General features: G+C 36.5%; 1 protein-coding gene across 1 annotated transcript in view; it reads left to right on the top strand.

Moving 5' to 3' along the window:
- ZFYVE9 (zinc finger FYVE-type containing 9) overlaps positions 1–20,668 on the top strand; it is a 172,125-nt gene that overhangs the window by 125,934 nt on the left and 25,523 nt on the right. The window contains exons 11-13 of the mRNA XM_040627308.1: positions 2,563–2,787; positions 4,348–4,430; positions 12,680–12,784. Coding sequence (XP_040483242.1) covers positions 2,563–2,787; positions 4,348–4,430; positions 12,680–12,784 — 413 coding nt within the window. The remainder of the gene's footprint in view (positions 1–2,562; positions 2,788–4,347; positions 4,431–12,679; positions 12,785–20,668) is intronic.

The following is a 20,668-nucleotide window of genomic DNA, read 5'->3' as shown; positions in this document are numbered from 1 at the left end:
TTGAATTGAATTTAAAGATGGCTGTAAGCACTGAAGAACAAAGTTAAAATTACAAATTTAAGATGGAAAATTGCAAATTACTATATATGTGTATATATTTTAAAGGCAGTATGATATATGGAAAGACTAGGAGATTGAAAGATCTGCTTTCTAGATCTTATTTTGCCGCCATTTTACCTTGTGTCTTTTGAGAGTCGCTTCACCTCTACTCCTAACCTTCAGTTTCTTCACCTGTGAAATAAAAATCCCAAAGTTCAGGGAAATAATACCTGCTCTGTTAACCTGGTGGCACTGATCTGATGATTATCTGATCAAGGTCATGTAAAATTGCTTTGTAAGCTATTGATACAAGCCTTTGACATTCTTGCCAGGTCATTTAAGCTCAGAAGCAAGAATCGGTATCTATTTTATTTATATGGATTCTGTAGTGGTCTTGAGGCTTATAGAATTAATTCAGTGGATTCATTGTATTGAATGTTCCCATAGAGAAGTACCTGTATAAACAAATATATAACAGACTTTATGAGTTCAAGAGCTCCAGATTAAATTTTCAATGAAAGCTTGTCTTTGTCAGATTCTCCTGCTGTTTTATTTTTGCCGGTATCTACACCTGTGGAATGCTGCTTGTTTGTAGACGAGGTGGTACCTGACAGTCTAAACTAAATCACTCGTTAGGATTGATAGAGATTTACCTTAGAAAAAAATTTTAAAGAAAGTAGATGCTTACAGGATAACACATATTTTATAATATAAAGGGGTGTAGTGAGGAATCTGAGTGTGATTGAGACAGGGAGGAGAAGGTTTTTAGGTGGTAGAAGCAAAAAGGTAAATATCTGTGGAAAAATAACCAGTAATAGATTATCCATAAATAATCCAGTCTCTAATAGGGAGATCCCCAAAGGGATAATGAATGAATGCCTGAGTACCAAGCCAACATAGTTTTTACCTTTGAGTTGTATGCCCCAGGGCAATCTTATGAAACATAAGCATTGTGCTCTCATTAGAACTTTAGAGGAATGATATTGAGTACTCTCCATTATAGATGGAAAAAAATCTTCCATCTCTTTTACCTCCCTTTCTCCTCCCCCAGGTTAAAAGATGAAAAATTATACAAATCTTACTCTAAAATCTTTGATAAAGCAAAGAAAATCCTATACTATTTGGCTCATCATTATATGTATATGTACATTATGACAGTAATAGTTGCAAGTTTTTGAGAACACACTCTGTGCCATGTGCTGTTAGGCATTTTGTATAAATTCTATCATTTATTCTTCACAACAGGTCTGAAATTTGTAATTTCCCCCATTTTACACAGATATTGAAGCTCGCAGAAGTCAAATAACTTACCCCCAAATCACATAATAGTGATTGAACTAGTATTCAGAACTATACCTCTGTGACTCCATAATTTGTGATTTTCTTTTTCCCCCAAAAATACCATACCACTTCCTGGATATGGAGATTTTTTTGTTTTTATAGATCTGTCCCAGCAGCTCAGATGTACAGCTAGATTTGGCTAATCCTGGGGCTAGAGTCCTGCCCCTAAATGTATTTGGCAGATATTAATGTTCAGGTGAACATGGCTGTCAGCCACAAAGCTTCTCTGAGTCTCGTGGGGAGGTGTTCCCTTCACTTGTGGACCCTACTGTCAACATAGCTTCCTACTTCACTCAAGGAATCTGTGACCCATCATTGAACTGTTCTGTGGACACACTCCAGTTTTCCAGAGAGTAAGCGTTAAGTTTTCTGATGAGGATTCTGCATTTTCTGTTGTTTCTTTCAGAAATATCGGAAGAAGCATACACATGTCTAGGGAATCTATCTCCCATTATGGAACAGTTCCTGTTGGGAAGTTCTTTTGTAATTCTAAACTGAGGAAAATCTCTTCCTAATGAAAGGCTGATTTGTCACTCTTGAATTTAAAAAATATTTGAATTAGAAAGTGCTTAGTCAAGAGCATTTGCAGCCAACAGAAAAAAACCTAATATGAATTTAAATAAGCCTTATGTTATGTTTCATATTTGTCTCACCCAAAATTACAAAACATAAATCCTAGGATACTACCTTCTCCATAAATTTTCTGCCCTCAATGTCTCATACGTAACTGTACTTGTTGTCTTAATTCATTATGTTTATGAATTGATTTTATTCACCCAATGAGATTGTAAGCTTTGCGAGAGCAGGTACCTAGTAGTAACATTTTTTTTCATGACTTTTGAGGCAGTAATTCTTATCCTGAGACCTCTAAAGTAATTCATACAGTAGAGCTGTCCAATCTAAGGAAGGCATTTCAATATTTTTGGCTTTTAGCTAGATAGACTTCTACAGTGTGATAATGCAAGCTATTTCATACTCACCAGAGGGCCCTGATAAAATTGGAAAACAAATTTTCATTTAATAAATACCTTTATTAAAAAAACAACTTTATAAACATGTCTTTCATAGTGAAAGTTTGGGAATCAGTGTTCAGCCATTTCTGGCCTTATGTTAAGTAATAATGATGACTAAGAATATGATTGATTTATTGATAGAGAGTAATTAATGAACTTTTTGTTTTAGGAAATGTTGTGGGCAACTTGGGGCATTCCTTCTTCAGTCAGAGTTTCCTTGGCAGTAAAGAACATGGTGGATTCTTATATGTGACATCTACCTACCAGTCACTGCAAGACCTAGTCCTCCCAACCCCACCTTACTTGTTTGGGATTCTCATCCAGAAATGGGAAACTCCTTGGGCTAAAGTGTTTCCCATCCGTCTAATGTTGAGACTTGGAGCTGAATACCGACGTAAGTAGTAAAATAGCTTCTTCTATGCCATATGACCAAGATGTGATGACTCTTTAAATAAAGGCCTGAGATATTCAGACCCCCTCACCTCCAGTGATACAATCCAGCAGAGGTTTTTTGAAATAGCTAAGCTAAATTTGGTCATTGTCTTTACTTGCTTTAGCTTTAACGGTGAGGATTAAAAATTTCAAATGAGAAAGTTAGTGATTATTTAATACCTTGTAAACTTACTGGTTTTATATAGTTCATTGATAAAAATATGTTCATCTTCAGAAAAAATGTATTGGAATTTAACAAGTAATTTTTTACAGTATCCGTAGTGAACATTTTTTTTTGTAATTTTGTTGGAAAATAGTTATGACAAATTATATCTTACATGACGTAACAGATACTGGAAACTAGTGGTGTAGAGATCACTTTTGGTAAAGTGAGCAATAGAAGAGCTTCCTTGCCCATGGTGGAACTTGTACAACTAAGTTGTGAGGGTTTTTTTTAAGACATTAAGGCCTAAATACAAGCTTTATTTTAAACTATATTTTCACCTAATCAGAATTGCCATGGTCTAGGAATTGGACCATTTGAACAAGGTTCTTAACTCTATGACTTACTAGCTCTGTACCTTTGGGCAAGTCACTCAGTCTTTCAGTTTCTTCTGCAACTGGAAAAAATAATACTTGCCTTTTACATTATGTAAGATTGTTAAGAGGATCAAATAAGATAATGAACTATTTTATGAAGCATAGCACAGTATATTAATGTTTTCAGCAAGTCAGCTTCGTTCTTCCACTTATTTATTAAGTAAGAATTTAATAAAGGCCTACCATTTGTGACAAATCCTGGGAATTCAGAAATAGATAAGACATGGTTTATAGGCTCTTGATACCTTTGTAAGGAAGATATACAGATATTGTGATTACAGTAGTGTATTGTGTTAAAACGCATGTTCAAAGTTAACAAAGTTCTTCTGGAGTTCCAAGATGGACTCTTGAATGAAGGAGTTGAATAAGAAACATTTCTTGGACCAGTTTGCTTCTGGCCTGAATTGTAAAAGAGGCATATCAGTCAGCTAGATGAAGTAGGGAAAGGAAAGGATTGTAATCAGAGGAAACAACATGTATATCTTCCTGTCTTTTACAGGCAGTTCACCCCATAAAGTTCAAGGAGTAAGCCAGCTAATAGGTCACCTCATGTTTGGCTATTCTAAGGAGGATCCTGATTGGGAGGTATATAAGAGTGAACACAGAAGAATTAGGAGAGATTTGTTTCCCGGATCATATTAATCCAGTTTGAAGAAGAGCGCTTCCTAAGACTTTATAGTTCATTTTTAAGACAGCTGCATCAAAAGGCTTATTCTTGTCATCAAAAGACTTACTCTGGTATGGTTTGTAGAAGGCTCAGAGTTTGTCTTTGATGCTACCATGCTAAATATTTTTGACCCCTAAATTTCATATGCTCTAAAACATCTATTACAGTTATATTTTGAAAACTTTATGAACCATGATGTCTTTAACCAAAATATTAAGCTGTCAAACTTAGTCTCATTATTTCTCATTTCTGTAGTTTATCCGTGCCCACTCTTCAGTGTCAGATTTCGGAAGCCATTGTTTGGAGAGACGGGGCATACCATCATGAATCTTCTTGCAGTAAGTTGGGGATTTTTATTTTCTTTTTCTTACTTGGGTTTATACAGGAGAAGGAAGAGAGGGCTTTCATTTTTTGTTAATAGCCATACCCCTGCTGCTTCAGGCAGGTGGATATTTATGCTGTAGGAAAAGAACAGCATACATATTCTTTGGAAAGTATATGGAGCTTTGGAGTGGAAATAGTACGGATTTCAGCCCTTGATTATACACTTACTATCTAAGTGACTTCTCACAGGATTATTGTGAAGACTAGAGGTAATGTATAATTAAAGCACCTAGCATTCTGTCTTGTTTTTAAGCTTGACGTCATATTGGTGTCCCCTTCTTATAGCTTATTTCTTAGCCCAGGATTGCTCAGAGATTTATTCAAATACCTCAAGTGAGTAAGGTATTCATTCTTTTCTGATGGATTTGTGTATAGGTTGGGATTCAGACTTTATTCTTTTCCTTTGCGCTGGGCTCTCCCATGTGCCTTTGCGCATGCACAGGCTCTGACTCTGTTGACCAAGGATGTTGGTTGGCTTGGGCCCACTAAGGTCTTTGCTTTACGTGTGCACAAACTAACCTTTAACCTTTGTTAAATCTCTGGCTAGTCTGCCTGCTCGTTACCCCAAACAGGCTAGCAACCTAAGCTAACTGAGCTGCCGGCCCTCTGTTTTCACTAGCCACTGAGATTACCGCTGTAGCTGTACCCCTCCAAGTACGATCCTTCAAGTAGCAGAGCTTATTGTTTTCGCAGACTATCTTGAACTACCTGAGAGGGCTGGGGCACAGGCCCAAGCAAGGTCACAGACTCAGCTCTACCGTGCTTGCTTGATGTTGAGTAGCTTTCATGCATAAACACATCTCAGTGTGTTGTATGCCTTTGGTCTAATTCCAGAGCATCGTAATGATTGTTTTTTAAAAACCGTTTACCCAGCTTTTTAGTTGCTTTTTGAGGAATGGATTTATTTCCTCACTCTGTCATGCAGTTGTTATAGTTTCAATTATGTTTTAAAGAGATTTAAATAATAAGAAAAACTCTTGTAGCTTTACCTATGTAGTTGCCATTTTCAGTGACCTTCATTCCTTTGTGTAAATCTGTATTTCCATCTGGTGTCATTTTCCTTCTGCCCGAAAAATTCCCTATTACATTTCTTGTGTGGGTCTCCTGGTGAGAAACTTGTTCGATATTTGCATTTCTAACAACATCTTTATTTTATCTTCATATTTGAAAGATATTTTTGCTGGATGTAGAATTCTAGGTTGGCCATTTTATTCTTTGAGTATTTTAAAGATGAATAATAATCACTCTACTGTCTTCTGGTTTGCATTGTTTCAGACAAGGAGTCCATTTTCCCTCTTTGTTCCTCTCTACATAATGTTTTTTCCTTCTCTGTTTGCTTTAAGATGTTTCTTTTTTATCACCGGTTTTGAGCAGTATGACTATGTTCCTTGATATGGTTTTTGTGTGTGTGTTTCTTGTGCTTGGGGTTTGTTGAGTTTCTTAGTTTTGTGATTTTATAGTTTTCATCAAATAACATTTTCTGTCTACCTCCTCCTCTCCTTCAGGGACTCTAATGTTACAGATTCATTAGGCTGCTTGAAATTGTTTCACAGCTCACTAATGCTCCTTTTTTTTCTTTTTCAGGCATTTTTTTTTCCTCTTTATGTTTCATTTTGGATGGTTTTTATTGTTGTGTCTTCAAGTTTAATAGTCTTTTCTTCTGCATTGTTAAAGCTGCCAGTTCCATCTTTTTTGGGGGGAGGCGGGTGATCTCATTGTAATTTTCATCTCTAGAAGTTTGACTTAGGTCTTTTTCAATATCCTGTATGCCTGTACTTAATTTTTTGAACATCTGGAATATGACCATAGTAACTAGTATAAGGTCCTTGTTTGGTAATTCTAACATCTCTATCAGTTCTAGTTCAGTTTCCATTGATTAACTACCCCCTTACTTTGAGTCGTATTTTCCTGCTTCTTTGCATGTTTGGTATTTTTAAAATTTTATTGGATGCCAAATATTATGGTTTTTCCTTGCTGGGTGCTGGGTATTTTTATATTCCTATAAATATTCTTGAGTTCTGTTACAAGTAAGCCAGTTAACTTACCTAGAAATAGTTTGATCCTTTCAAGTCTTGCTTTTAAGATTTGTAAGGTGGAACCAAAGTCTTATTTACTACAGTACTAATTATTCTCCACCTAAGGCAAGACGGTTCTGAGTACTTGTAATGACTCTGGCCCTATTAGGAATTAGGCCAAACTTCACAGATTAAAGGCACATTTCTTTACGAGGCTGTTGTTATTTCAGACACCAGCTGCAAGTTTAGGGATTCCCAGGCTACCCATACTTCTGACTAACTGGATACAAATGTTAGCATTCCCCACTGCCCTCTCAGTTTTGATAATTCACTGGAGTGATTCACAGAACACCGCGAAGTATACTATACTTAATGATTACAGTTTTATTGTAGTAAGGAAATACAAATCACGGCCAGTCAAAAGAAGAGACACGCAGTACAAAGTCTGGGAGAATCCCACACAAGAAGCTTCTGTGTCCTCTGGGACATGTCACTCTCCTGATACATTGATAGGTAGCATGCACAGAGTAAGCACCTGAACTTTTGGGTCCTGAGTTTTTATTGGAGTTTCCTTACCTAGGCATGATTGATTGAGTCATTGGCCATGTGATTGAACTCAGTTTCCAGCCCCCCTGATATCATGTGCTTCAAAGCCCCATCCTCTAATCACATGGTTGATCTTTCTGGGATGGCCAACCCCCATCCTGAGTCATCTTGTTAGCATAAACTATCTAAGGACCCACCTTGAGTCACTAAATTAACATAAACTATCAGGGATCCACCACTGAATAACAAAGACACTCCTATCACTCAGGAAATTCGGGAATTTAGAGGCTACCTCTCAGGAACCAGGAGCAAAGGCTAGACAAATTCTTTGTCATACAATAATATTTGTATTATAATTGAGCCAGCCAGGCACCCCCAGAAGTAAAACTTTTGAAATTATATTTTAATCTGTAAGATTTCTCTCTTTCTTTCTCTCTGTCTCTTTTTGCCTCCCTCCCTCTCTCCCTCCTTCTACTCCAGTCCCATCCCTTTGTCACTCCCTGGCAACTTTAGTTTTTAGTCACATTTTTGACAAGGTAATTTTTCTTACTAATTATAATCTGCTTTAGAACAAAAAGGAGATATTTATCGTGTAATCTAGTAGCATAAACTGATATTTATCCTATAATCTGGTAGATAAACTAGCAAAAACTAGTAATCTAGTTTTTATGACCTATATCAATTCACTTATACAAATTTCAGTGGATTATCTACTGAAGTATCTTGCTCTCCATCACCACTGTTAGGGAGGAAGATTTTTTCTCTACCTTTCAAAGATACTTCCAGCTGGTCTAAGAATTAAATTGACATGAGACAGATTAACAGGAGAAAATTAAATTTAACTTTGGATATATGAGATCTTCACACACACACACGAGGGGTTCGAAGACAGAAAGGTAAACTGAGTTATATATACCATCCTGAGCTAAGGAATGGGATAGGGGCCTGGGGCTTCCAAAGGGAGGAGGACAATTCACAAGGCAATAGAATAAGAGCAGATGTTTGATAATTAGATATTTGCCCTACCATACAGATGGGTCACTCAGATAGAATTTATCTCTGGTAATAACTCTAATTCTGGGAAAGCCCCTCAGTTTAGATTCTTCTAGGTGGTTTAGACAAGGGCAAAAGTTTCTCTTGAGCCTACAGGGTCTCAATTGCCTTCAGTTCAAAGTGGCACATTTGGAGGAGACTTGTTTTAAACCCCTTTACCCCCTTCTCTGTCTCTAGATTACTAGGATTTACAATCTGTTGATTCTAACACTTTTCCATTGTCTCTCACTCCCTTTGCTTTTCCCTATCTTAAGATTCCATGGTTTCATAATTAAAATCACTTTGTTTGGGGGACATAATTCTAGTTTCTCTCTCTCTTACCCTCTCTTGTGGTGGCCTGGCAAAATGTAAACCCTAGTTAAATTTACCTTTCTTAAAAAAAAATTCATTTATATACAGTAAAATTCACCTTTTGTGGAGTATACTATTAAGAGTTTTGACAAATGTAAAGAATTAGGTTACCACCACTGTTGCAATTAAGATGTAGAACAGTTCTGTCACTCCAGAAAATTTACTGGTGCACCCCATTGATCCTCTGTCCCTATAGTTTTAGCTTTTTCAGACTGTCATATAATTGGAATTATACAATATGTAGCCTTTTCAGTCTGGCTTCTTTTACTTATCATCATGCATTTGAGATTCATCTGTGTTGTTATGTATGTTGTTGGGGAGGAAATAATCTTTTTCCTCTACTTATCTTTGGTTCTTTTGCTGAGGCCCTATAAATTAGACTGGCCAAAGAGTGATTAACGGAGGCATATTTGGGGGTGGCATGTTCTGGTAACCTTCAATATCAATAGTTCATTCATCTTTACTGCTTTGTAGTATTCAGTTGTACGTATTAACCACAGTTTATCCATTTACCTGTTGATGGATCTGTGGGTTGTTTCTCGTTTTTAGTAACTATGAATAAAGCTGTTGTAAACATTCATGTATGACATTGACTAGAAAGACATCACAAATATTTTCTCCCATGTTTCTTTGTAGAGTGAACATTAGTTTTCCTTTCTCTTGGGTAAATACCTGGGAATAGGATAATTGAGACATATTGTACATTTAGTGTTATAAAGAACTGTGAAACTTTTTTCCAACACGCCTGTAGTAGTTTGCAGTCACAAGGAATGTGTAAGAATTCTTTCTTTCTTTCTCTCTTTCTTTTTTTTTTTTTTTTGTCAACACTTGTTATTTCTCTTTTTTTGTTTTTAGTTTTTGCCATTCCAATAGAAGTTTAGTGGTCTTAATTTTTGTGATTTTAATTTGTGTGCTGCTTATGATGAATGGTTCAGAGCATTTTTTTCACGTGTTAATTTGCCTCTTTATGTTTTCTTCAGCAAATCTTCGGATTTTTGCCCATTTAAAAAATATGGTTGTTATTTTCTTGTTGAGTTTTGAGAGTTTTTCATGTATTCTGAATATAAGCCCTTTGGTAGATTTGTATCATTTGTTATATTTTCTCTCAGCCTACAGTTTATCTTTTTATTCTCTTAACAGTGTCTTTCACAGAACAAAAGTTTTTAATTTTGTTTAAGTTCAGTTTCTTTCTTTTCTTTTTTTTTTTTTAAGATTTAATTTATTTATTTGAGAGAGAGAGTGCAAAAGAAGGGGGGAGGGGCAGAGGGAGAGGGAGAAGCAAGCTCCCCGCTGAGCAGGGAGCCTGAGAGACCCAGGAGCCTGAGAGACCCAGGACCCCGGGATCATGACCTGAGCCGAAGGCAGATGCTTAACTGACTAAGCCACCCAAACACCCCTAAAATTCAATTTCTTAATTTTTTATGGAGCATACTTTTTGTATGATATCTAAGAACTTATTGACTAGAAAGACATCACAAATATTTTCTCCCATGTTTCTTTGTAGAAGGCTTATAGTTTTATATTTATGTTTTATATTTAGGTCTATGGCCCATTTTTAGTTAATTTTTGTTTATGATTGCGAGGCTTTGTTAGAAACTTTTTTTCATTCAAATGTCCAATTGCTCTAGTACCATTTGTCGAAAATGGTACTCATTTCTTCATTTACTTGCCTTTACACCCTTATCAAAAGTCAATTGGGGCACCTGGGTGGCTCAGTCAGTTAAGCCACTGACTCTTGGTTTCAGCTCAGGGCATGATCTCAGGGTCCTAAGATCAAGCCCCTTATGGGGCTCCGCACAGAGATTCTGCCCCCCCCCCCGGTCCTCCCATCCCCCCACTTACACTCTTTCTCTCTCTAAAATAAATAAAATCTTTTTTTTTTAAAGTCAATTGACCATACCTGTGTGAATATACTCCTTCCTTCATTGATAATTTTATCCAAGCCTGAATGTCGATGAAGACAAAAAGAGTAGCCTATTCAATGCTCTCACTTTAGATTCGTGACCAATACCATTAAAGAAGCTCTCAGACTTACCTGGCACTCTTTCCTGGTCCATAACACATTCCTATTCTATGTTTTCTCAAATTTCCAGTCCTCTTCTCCTTTTCTCACTTTCAGCTGATGACTCAGCCCCAATTTCCTTGAGTAAATAGAAGCAGTCGAAGACAATTTTCACACCGTTCCATCCAACAACTTACCAGTATCTATACATTTTCTTTTCTTAGCTTCTAGGACACCTTTCTTTCTTGGTTCTTCTGCAGACTTCCGATTGGCCACTTTCCCCTTCCCATCATGTTCTGCCTCTCAGTTAATGGCAGTGCAGTCTTGTAGTTGCCCAGTCCGTATAATTCAGAATATCTTTGAGTCTTCTCTTTTTCCACATTCCACATTCAGTCCAGTGACAGATATTGTCAGTTCCCTATTCAAAATTTATCTAGAATCTGATAACTTCTCACCACCTTTTAAATTGTTAATACTTTGGTCCAGGTTATCACTGTCTCTTGCCTGAATTATTTTTATATGTTTATCTGATCTCCTTTCTTCTCTCCTTGTTCCCTTACCTTCTATTCTTTACAGAGAAGTGAGAGATCTGTTAAAATAGGTCAAAAACCTTCTCACAGTAAAGGCAAAGGACCTTATGGTGGCCTACAAAACTCTGTGAAATCTAGCTTTCTGCTGTCACTTTGACCAGAACTCCTGCTGCTCTCGTTCACTTTCCTTCAGCTACACTGGATGTGGTGTGTGTATGTTTTACCCTACAGATACTCATTGAGTGCCTAGGCTGTTCCAGGCATTTGGGATATAACAAGAAGAAAACAAGTGAGAGTCCCTGCTCTCTTGGAGCTTACTTTAGAGGGAGGAGACAGTTAATGATGGGGTTGTGGAATACAGGTGAGGTTCAGTGGGGTGGAGTGGGAGCCAACGACCAAGAAAGAATTCTTGAGACGTCTTTGGTACAAAATGGTGGTTTATTAAAGCACAGGGACAGGACCCGTGGGTGGAAAGAGCTTCTGCCCCCGGTTGTGAGGGGTGTCTGATTATATACTGTGGGGTTGGGAGATGTAAGGGAAAATGGAGGCTGAGAAAGTACTTTCATATGTTCAAGAAGACTCACAGGATACCGAAGGCCTTGCCATTGTCAATTTAAGGTTGTTTTTCCTTCTAACAAGGCATTAGCATTAAGATAGTTGGGAACTTCCTGGAGGCTGCAGATTATAAGGACATTTAATTGTATCCACATTTCCTTCTGGAAGCTAGGTTATTGATAGAAATGCTTTGTTCTTGTAGACTGCTGAGACATTTGTAAACTGAGGGAGACTCAAGTCTTGCAGGATTGTGGTATCTATAGGTTAACTATTTCTTTGTCCTTTAGGGCAGCCAGGAGTGCCTGAGGAATGTCACATACATCCCTTGTGGGGGGGGTGGGGGGGTGGGGGGGGTGGTGTTTGCGAGGTGTCAGTTTCTGCTTTGTCTTCAGCTTGCTTTCTGTTCCTTCATCATTAACAAATACAGAAAATCTTAAGTGGTGATAAAGCCGGGTAATAAACGTTCAGATATTTGTTTAATATTGTATATAAGGTGTATACGAGACTGTTAGGTCTTTCTTATGAGAATTTACAGTCTAATTAGAGAACTAGAATATACACATTAGAGTTTTCATTATACATTTCCTTATTATTTAAATTAATGAGATCTCTTAATTTTCACATTCTTTCCATTTGTGCTGCTTTTATTACTATAAATCAAATCCTGCCATCAATGAATTCTTTATTCCACTTCAGTCTGCTTTTTACCAGTGAAGTGGTTTTGGAATATAGGTGAGGTTCAATGGTGTGAGGTCCGGACCCTATGACCAAGAAAGAATTCTTGAGATGTCTTTGGTGCAAAATGGTGGTTTCATTATAGCACAGGGACAGGACCCATGGGCAGGAAGAGCTGCTGCTGCCCTGTGGTTGTGAGGGGTGGCTGATTATATACTTGGGAGCTGGGAGAGGTAAGGAAAAGGGGAGGTTTCAAAAGAACTTTCATTTGCTAAAGAGGACCTACAAGATAATGGAGGCCTTGCCATTGTCAGGTTAAGGTTGTTTACCCCCCTAGTAAGGCATTAACATTAAGATAGTTGGGATATTCCTGGAAGAGTCACACATGTCCCACCCAGGAGTGGGGGGTTGGGGGAGGTTGCTTGGTGTCAGCTTATGCTTTATCCACAGCTTGCCTTCTTTTCCCTCATCACCAGGACTTCAGAAATTACCAATATACATTGCCAGTAGTTCAAGGTTTGGTGGTTGATATGGAAGTTCGAAAAACCACTATCAAAATTCCCAGCAACAGATATAATGAGGTAAGATTTACCATGAAGGCATATTTTTCAGTGTTAAATACACAAATGAAAATGAAAAATACGTGATTATATATAAATTTCATTTTTTAATTGACAGTGACATCCAGTTCATAATACTGTATGACTTAGATCAGTGATAAGGAATTTCATGACAGAAAATCCAGATGTTAGGTTTGTGATTTATTTAGTCATTAGTTGTGTCATTGATTGAGCTTTTGATACCATGATAATCAGTGATAGATTTGCATTTCGATTAAGGTATAAAATTAACTTTATATTTGTAACGTTAGTGGTGGAATCTTTTCATTTTTCCCTCTTATTGTAAGTATATATTATTTTTGACGATACTTAACATTTAAGCATTAACATCTGAAATGAATTTTAAGTAAGGTTTCAAAAGCAAATAAATGATTGCATTTTGAATTTAGCTGTATTTTGTAACTATAATGAAATTTTGCATACTGTACACACATTACAGAATTATGTAAACAGTGCTCTTTGCCTATATGCCATGGAAGTCTTTCTTTACTTTTTTTTTATTTCATAAAAATACCTTATTGTTAAAAAAAATGTAGTTTTTATAAACAAGGAATTTGGAGCTGAAGTCCTCCACCTATTTTGTCCTGGGAATTCTCAGCTTTCTGCATTTCTCTTCGTTGGCTGCTTAAGATTCTTTAGTTGATCAGAGTGGCTTTAGCTGCAGGTTTTGAACCTATTAAAATGCAGAGTCAATGGAAGGTCAGTAATTCTTTTTTTTTCTTTTTTTAAAATTTAAATTCAATTAAGTAACATATAATGTATTATTAGTTTCAGAGGTAGAGTTCAGTGATTCGTCAGTCTTATATAACACCCATTGCTCATTATATCACGTGCCCTGTTTAATCCCTCACCCAGTTACCCCATCCCCTCTACCCCCCTCCCCTCCAGCAACCCTCAGTTTGTTTCCTAAGATTAAGCATCTCATAGTTTGTCTCCTTCTCTGATTTCGCCTTGTTTTATTTTTCCCCTCTTCCCCTGTGGTCCTCTGTTTAGTTTCTTTAATTCTGCATATCAGGGAGATAATATGATAATTGTCTTTCTCTGATTGACTTACTTCGCTTAGTATGACACAGTCCAGTTCCATCCACGTCATTGCAAATGGCAAGAAAAAGGTCTGTCTTAAATTTAAAATCTTAAAATCAGTTGTAAAATGTCCAACAGTAATCATTATGGTTTACAAGAAAAATCTTATTTTGAAACATAGTTTGATATAATAATGGTTAAAATTTGTGATTTTTTTAAAAAAGATTTTGTCAGAGAGAGAGAAAGAGCGTGTGTGAGTGCACACAAGGGGGTGGGGCAGCAGGCAGAGGGAGAGAGAGAAGCAGACTCCCTGCTGAGCAAGAAGCCCAATGTAGGACTGGATCCCAGGACCCTGGGATCATGACCTGAGCCGAAGGCAGATGCGTAACCGACTGAGCCACCCAGGCATCCCAAAATTTGTTACTTTATTAGAAGGATGGTAAGTCTGCAACTCCTTCCACTATTTCTTGGTATAATGTAAATTGCCTCTTTCCCTCTTTTTTTCATTTTTTTCCTTCTTTCTTTTTTTCCCCTTCATTCAGCCACTTATTAATCATTCATTTGTACATTCAAACATTTTGTACTTTCACTTAGAATCAGGTAAATGTCTTACTGGATTTATAAACTCAGGAGAATGAGTTTTATGAGAATGACCTATGTGAAGAAAGCTTTAACCCATGGCTTTCAATGCAATGGCTTTTTTTAGACAGTAGAAAATAGTAGCTAGAATGTGTGCTTTATTTTTTTCTGTGATACAATTAGCAGTTTTTATCTATTAGATTGTCCTACCTTGGAATAGCAAATATTAATAGATTAGATTAGGTCGTGTCAAATCTTTGAAATGAACTGATTTTTATATAATCTGTGCCCTAAGAGTCTTAAAAGAGATATGCTTTGAAAACACGTTTATTTCTCAAATTTGAAGTTTTATTATTTATTTCACAAACATTTATTAAATATATTCTGTGATATGAAGTACAAAGATGAGTTAAGAACATTATGCTTGCCTTCTGGAAGCTTATTGTCTGGAAGTAAAGATGATCAGATGTCATCCTCAAGCAGGTAATATACATTGTTAACCTTGGTGTTTGCAAGATGGTGCTTGGGAATTGGATCTGTTTATAAAAGTATATCTGTAAAAAGCTATGAGGCCTCCATAGTTATTTCATTACCGACCTAGGACATTTATGACAACAACTGCCATTTATATTACCTGTCTTTACCTGCGTCCTAGGTTTATGGTTGTGCAGGTTCAGATATCTTTTTCAGAAACAGTAACTGTATTTTTTTTTTGTTTATTGCATTTCATTTTCAATAAAATTTACCAACTACATATTATTTATTTTTCTTATTTGGTTTAGCAGACTGACTTCCCTTCTAATTCAATTTTTATTTCAACTCATATTTTATGTTTGTTTATTTCAACTCAGTTCAATGTTTCTCTCACAGTCTTGGACATTGAAATTGTGTTGCTAATAATTCTGCTTCACTTTGTAGTTGAAAAAAGTAATTTCTTATATATTATTTACTCATGATAATATTCCATTTTTCCTTTTATTTACTCTTCTTTGATTGATACCCATAGCCTTCCTTATTTTCTACATTGTTCTCTTTTGCTCTAAAGCCTTTGCACAAGTTATTTTCTTACTGATGAACACTTTCCCTGTTCATTACCTGCCTAACTCTCACTCATTTTTCAGGTGTCCACTTAGATTACAGATAATATCACTTTCAGTTAACTCCCAACTGGGTGACTCTCCCTGTTACAAACATCTCTAGAATTCTACACATAATGTGTGTGTAATGCTCATTATATTTGTAATTCCCTCTTCAGTTTCTGTTTTCTCTACCGGACTTATTTTTATGAGGAACTAGGTCTGCCTTGTTTACCACTGTATCATTAGCAGACTGCCTAGTAAAGAGTAATTGCACGAGAGATATCTACTGAATGAAGACATGAAACAGAACTACTTTAGATAATGTGAAAACAAGTGCTGAAACTTACTGCAAGTTTACTAGAAGTTTAGAGAAAGGAGAGCTCTAGTAAATGGAGCAGTCAGGAATGTTCCTTTATTTCCTGTTGATCCTGAATCCCTAACAGCTAGAGCAGCGTGTTCCATGTAGGACAGGTTTGTAAATGTTCATGTAAATGTCTTATAAATGTAAATGAATAAAAGATCTGAAATGGACAGTGATTGATGTTTAAGCACTAGAAAGAGAAGGTTGGAAAATGAAAAGTGAAAAGGTGATAGATGCCTGCAGAAAAAAAGTTGGGAAAGCACCAGGAATAGACCTGTTTTGAGAGGATGATAGATTACAACAGCCTGGCCAGCGTAGAAGAGGCTGAAGTAGACTGAGAGGTAAAGTTGTACAAAGAGACTGCTGGGTTTTCAAAGGCCTTCAGAAATCTGGCAAAGGAATCTAGACTTTAATATGATCATCTGTAATAGATTTTATAGGTTCTAAAGCAGAGAATTGACTTAATCCAAGTGAGCTTTAGAAACCTGAGTTTTGGCAGCTTATATGTAAACTATGGAGAGAGGGGGCCACGAAGGAAAGATTTTAAGCTTAGAACGCTAGAAGACAGTACTTCTGACAGCATGGAAAATTTAAGAAATGAAGTAGTCTTTGTATATAAATTCTCTAATCTCCTTCATCAAGGCCACTCAAGCTCTCTCTTAGTTCAGGTAACTCTACTTGTGTTACAGTGATGAGATTATTTTGATCATTGTATTAACTAACATGTGTTTTAGTTATATGAAGTTAACGTTATAACACTTATTGAAGGTATTCTATGTAGCAGGCACTATGTATTTTTACATGGTCTCTATGAGATTAGTATGTTCAGTTCCTTTTAATAGATGAGGATAGTAAGGCATAGAACTAGCATGTGGTGGAGCCATAATCAAACCCAGGCAGTCTGATTCCAGTGTCCTTACTCCGAGCCATTATACTAAACTGATTTTTATTAGACATCATTTTAACAATTATCAGTATGACTTTAGGGCCTTTACAGAGGTAATCAAATGTAAATGAAGCCATTAGAATGAGCCCTAATCCAGTATAACGGATGTCCTTATAAGAAGGGAAAATTTGGACCCAGACACTCACAAAGGGAAGGTGATATAAAGAGACATAAGGAGAGGATGACCACCTACAAGTCAAGGAGAGAAGCCCAGAGCAAATCCTTCTTTTGTAGCCCTTAAATGGAACCAGTTCTGCCAACATCTTGATTTTGGACTTTCAGCCTCCAGAACTGTGAGACAATAAATTTCTGTTGTTGAAGCCATCCACTCTGTGCTACATTGTTAGAGCAGTTCTGGCACATTCACACACAGGTCTGCTTTAAGTAGCTAAACGTGAAAACGAAATAAGTAAAAAAAAGAAAAGAAAAAGGGCAATGGGGCAGAGAAGTTGAGCTCTGTGATTGCCCTACTTTACTGTCTGGTGTTTCCAGGCTATAGTTCTGGTAGGGGAAACCCAAACTGAACCTAGAGGTCTCACTGAGTTGAAGAGAGAGTTGAGAATGTAGGGAGGTCGTGATGGCTAGAATTTGCAAAACAGATTACTGGAAATAAAAGAACTTTGTGGAGATATACAGGAGGTTCCCACTGTGTCTTCAGCTGACTACTAATCAGTACATGTATGTGAGAAAAGCACTGGAAAGGTACAGGTAAAACAATTCCCACAGGGCCAGGCATAGTTTGTATTTTTACCAGGTGAAGTGAACTAAGGGCAGATTATTCCTGCTGAACCAAGTTATCCATAAGTTCAGCTTGCTCTGATCCTACCTATCAAGCTTAAGAGAAAGTCTTAACAGGATCAAGGCACAAGCATGTTAAGGACAGACATGGAAAATATCAAAAGACACAAATCACACTTCAAGAAATGAAAATGACAATGATACGAAAAATATGCTGGATGAAATTAATGGTAGATACTGCTGAAGAAAAAGTAGTAAACTTAAAAACATAGCAATAGAAATTATCCAAAATGAGACACAAAGAAAAAAGACTGAAAAATTAAATGAACAGCACATGATTGAGCTGTGGGAGATGTTAATTGGCCTAGCACTATAATTGAAGTCCTCAAAGGAGAGAAGAGGTGAGTAGACAGCAAGTATTTGAAAACTCAGTGATCAAAAATTTTATAAATTAGAAGTATAAACCTTTATATTCAAGAAGCTCAGTGAATTCCAGGTGTAGAAAACATGAGGGGAACTACATTAAGGAACATTATAATTATCTTAAACTACTTAACACCAGAGCTAAAGAGAATCTTAAAAGCAACTAGAGAAAAAAAAATCCACGTTATATGCTGAGGAACAAATACAAGAATGACAGCAGACTACTTATCAAAACAATTTAAGCCACAAGACAGTACAGTAGATCTTTAAAGTACTGGAAAAAAACCCATCAACTTATACCCAGTAAAAATATGTTTCAAAAAGCAAAATACTTTTTCAGAAATGCAAGAGCTAAAAGAATCTATTACCAGTAGGCCTATTGTATAAGAAGCGTTAAAGGAAGTCCTTCATGGAGGATACCAAATAATAGAAATCTGGATCTTCACATAGAAGTATAGAGCAATAGAAATGGTAAATGTAAAATCTCTTCAAAAGACAATTGTTTAAAACAAAAATAATAAAATGTATTGTGGAGTTTATAATGTATATAGAAACAAAATGTATGACAGAAATACCACAAAAGCCAGGGAGGGGGAAATGGAAGTATACAGATGTAAGGTTCTTATATGACACAGGATATGGTATAATATTACTTGAAAGTAGATTGATAAAGATATGAACCCAAAAGCAAACACTAGAAAAACTAAAATAAGGAGGTATAGCTAATAAGCCAACAAAGAAGATAAACTAGGATTATATAAAGGCTGGAAAAGAAGAAAAAGAACAAAAGCAGATGGGACAAGTAGAAAATAAATAGCAAGGTGTTAGATTTAAATCTAACCATATCAGTAATCACGTTATGTATAAGTGGTCTAAACATCCTCAGTTAAAAGAGATCATCAGATTGGATATTTAAGCGAGATTCAGCTATATGCTGTGACTGAGAAAACCACTTGAAATATTATGACACAAATAGTTTTAATGTAAAAGGATGGAAAATGATATACCATGGTAATATTAGTCAAAAGAAAGCTTGAGTGGATAGAGTAATATCAAAGTGTATTTCAGAATAAAAAATATTACCAGGGATAAAAAGATACATTTCATAATTATTAAGGGATCAGTTCATCAGAAGGATATAACAGTCCTAGACATTTATGCATTAATAACTGAGCTTCAAAGTTCTTGAAGCAAGAAATGATAGAACTGTAAAGGTAAATAGACGAATCTACGACTATATTTGGATATTTCAATAACCCTGTTTTAATAACTGTTGGAAGCAGACAAAATCATCAGAGATATAGAAAACTTGAACAACACTGTCAACCAATTTGACTTGAGTGATTTTTATAGAACACTCCACCCAAAAGCAGCAGAGCGCACATTCTTTTCCAGTGTACACAGACCATTACGAGATAGGCCACATTTTGTGGTGTAAAACAAGTCCTGATAAATTTAAAATGATCAAATTATACAAATTATATATGTATATACAGAGATTATACAATGATCTCTGACAACAATAGTATTAGAAATCTGTATCAGAAAGATCTCTAGAAAATCCCCAAATATTTGGAAACAAAATACACACTTTTCAATAATCCATGGGTCAAAGAAGAAACCTAAAGGAAAATTAGAAAATATTTTGAGCTGATTGAAAATGGAAACATAGCATATCAAAATTTGTGGGATGCAGCTATAACAGTGATCAGAGAGAAATTAATAGCATTAAACTTTTATAGTAGGAGGAACAAAGACATTTCAAATCAGTGACCTAATCTTCTACCTTAGGAAATTAAAAAAGGAAGAATAAAACACAAAGTAAATGCAAGAAAGAAAATAATAAATACAATACCAGCAATTCATAAAGAAAAAGACAAAAAAATAATTAAGAAAAATGAAACCAGGGACGCCTGGGTGGCTCAGTCAGTTAAGTGTCTGCCTTCTGCTCAGATCATGAACCCAGGGTCCTGGGATGGAACCCCACTTTGGGGAGTCCTCAGTCGGAGCCTGCTTCTCCCTCTCCCTCAGTACCTCCCCCACTTGTGCTCGTTCTCTCTCTCTCTCAAATCTTAAAAAAAAAAAAGAGGGGCACCTGGGTGGCGCAGTCGTTAAAGCGTCTGCCTTCGGCTCAGGGCGTGATCCCGTTCCGGGATCGAGTCCCACATCGGGCTCCTCCGCTATGAGCCTGCTTCTTCCTCTCCCACTCCCCCTGCTGTGTTCCCTCTCTCGCTGGCTGTCTGTCACATAAATAAATAAAATCTTTAAAAAAAAAAAAATGAAATCAAAAGCTAGTTCTTGAGATGAATAAAGTTGACAGATTATAGTCAGACTAATTGGGCTGATAGCCAAGAACACAAAATACCATTATGAGATGGGGGGGGGGTTATCATTACAAGTCCTGTAGGGGTATATTGTGAAAATATTTGTGCCAGTAAGCGTTCAACTTGGACAAAATAGACAAATTCCTTGAATATCAAGCTTTCATATCACACTTAAGAACAAATAGACAACTTGAATATCCCTGTATTTATTGAAAGAATTGAATTTACTGTCACAAGCCTTCCCACAAAGAAAGCACAGGTTCCGGGGTGCCCGGGTGGCTCAGTTGGTTAAGCGTCTGACTTCGGCTCAGGTCATGATTTCAGGTTCCTGGGATCGAGCGCCATGTTGGGTTCCATGCTCAGCAGGGGAGT

The sequence above is a fragment of the Ursus maritimus genome, unplaced genomic scaffold (genome assembly GCF_017311325.1).
Source record: "Ursus maritimus isolate PB19 unplaced genomic scaffold, ASM1731132v1 scaffold_12, whole genome shotgun sequence".
In the NCBI taxonomy this organism is placed as follows: domain Eukaryota; kingdom Metazoa; phylum Chordata; class Mammalia; order Carnivora; family Ursidae; genus Ursus; species Ursus maritimus.
Note: the sequence above shows the minus strand (reverse complement) of the source record. Positions and strands in the feature narration are given on the sequence as shown.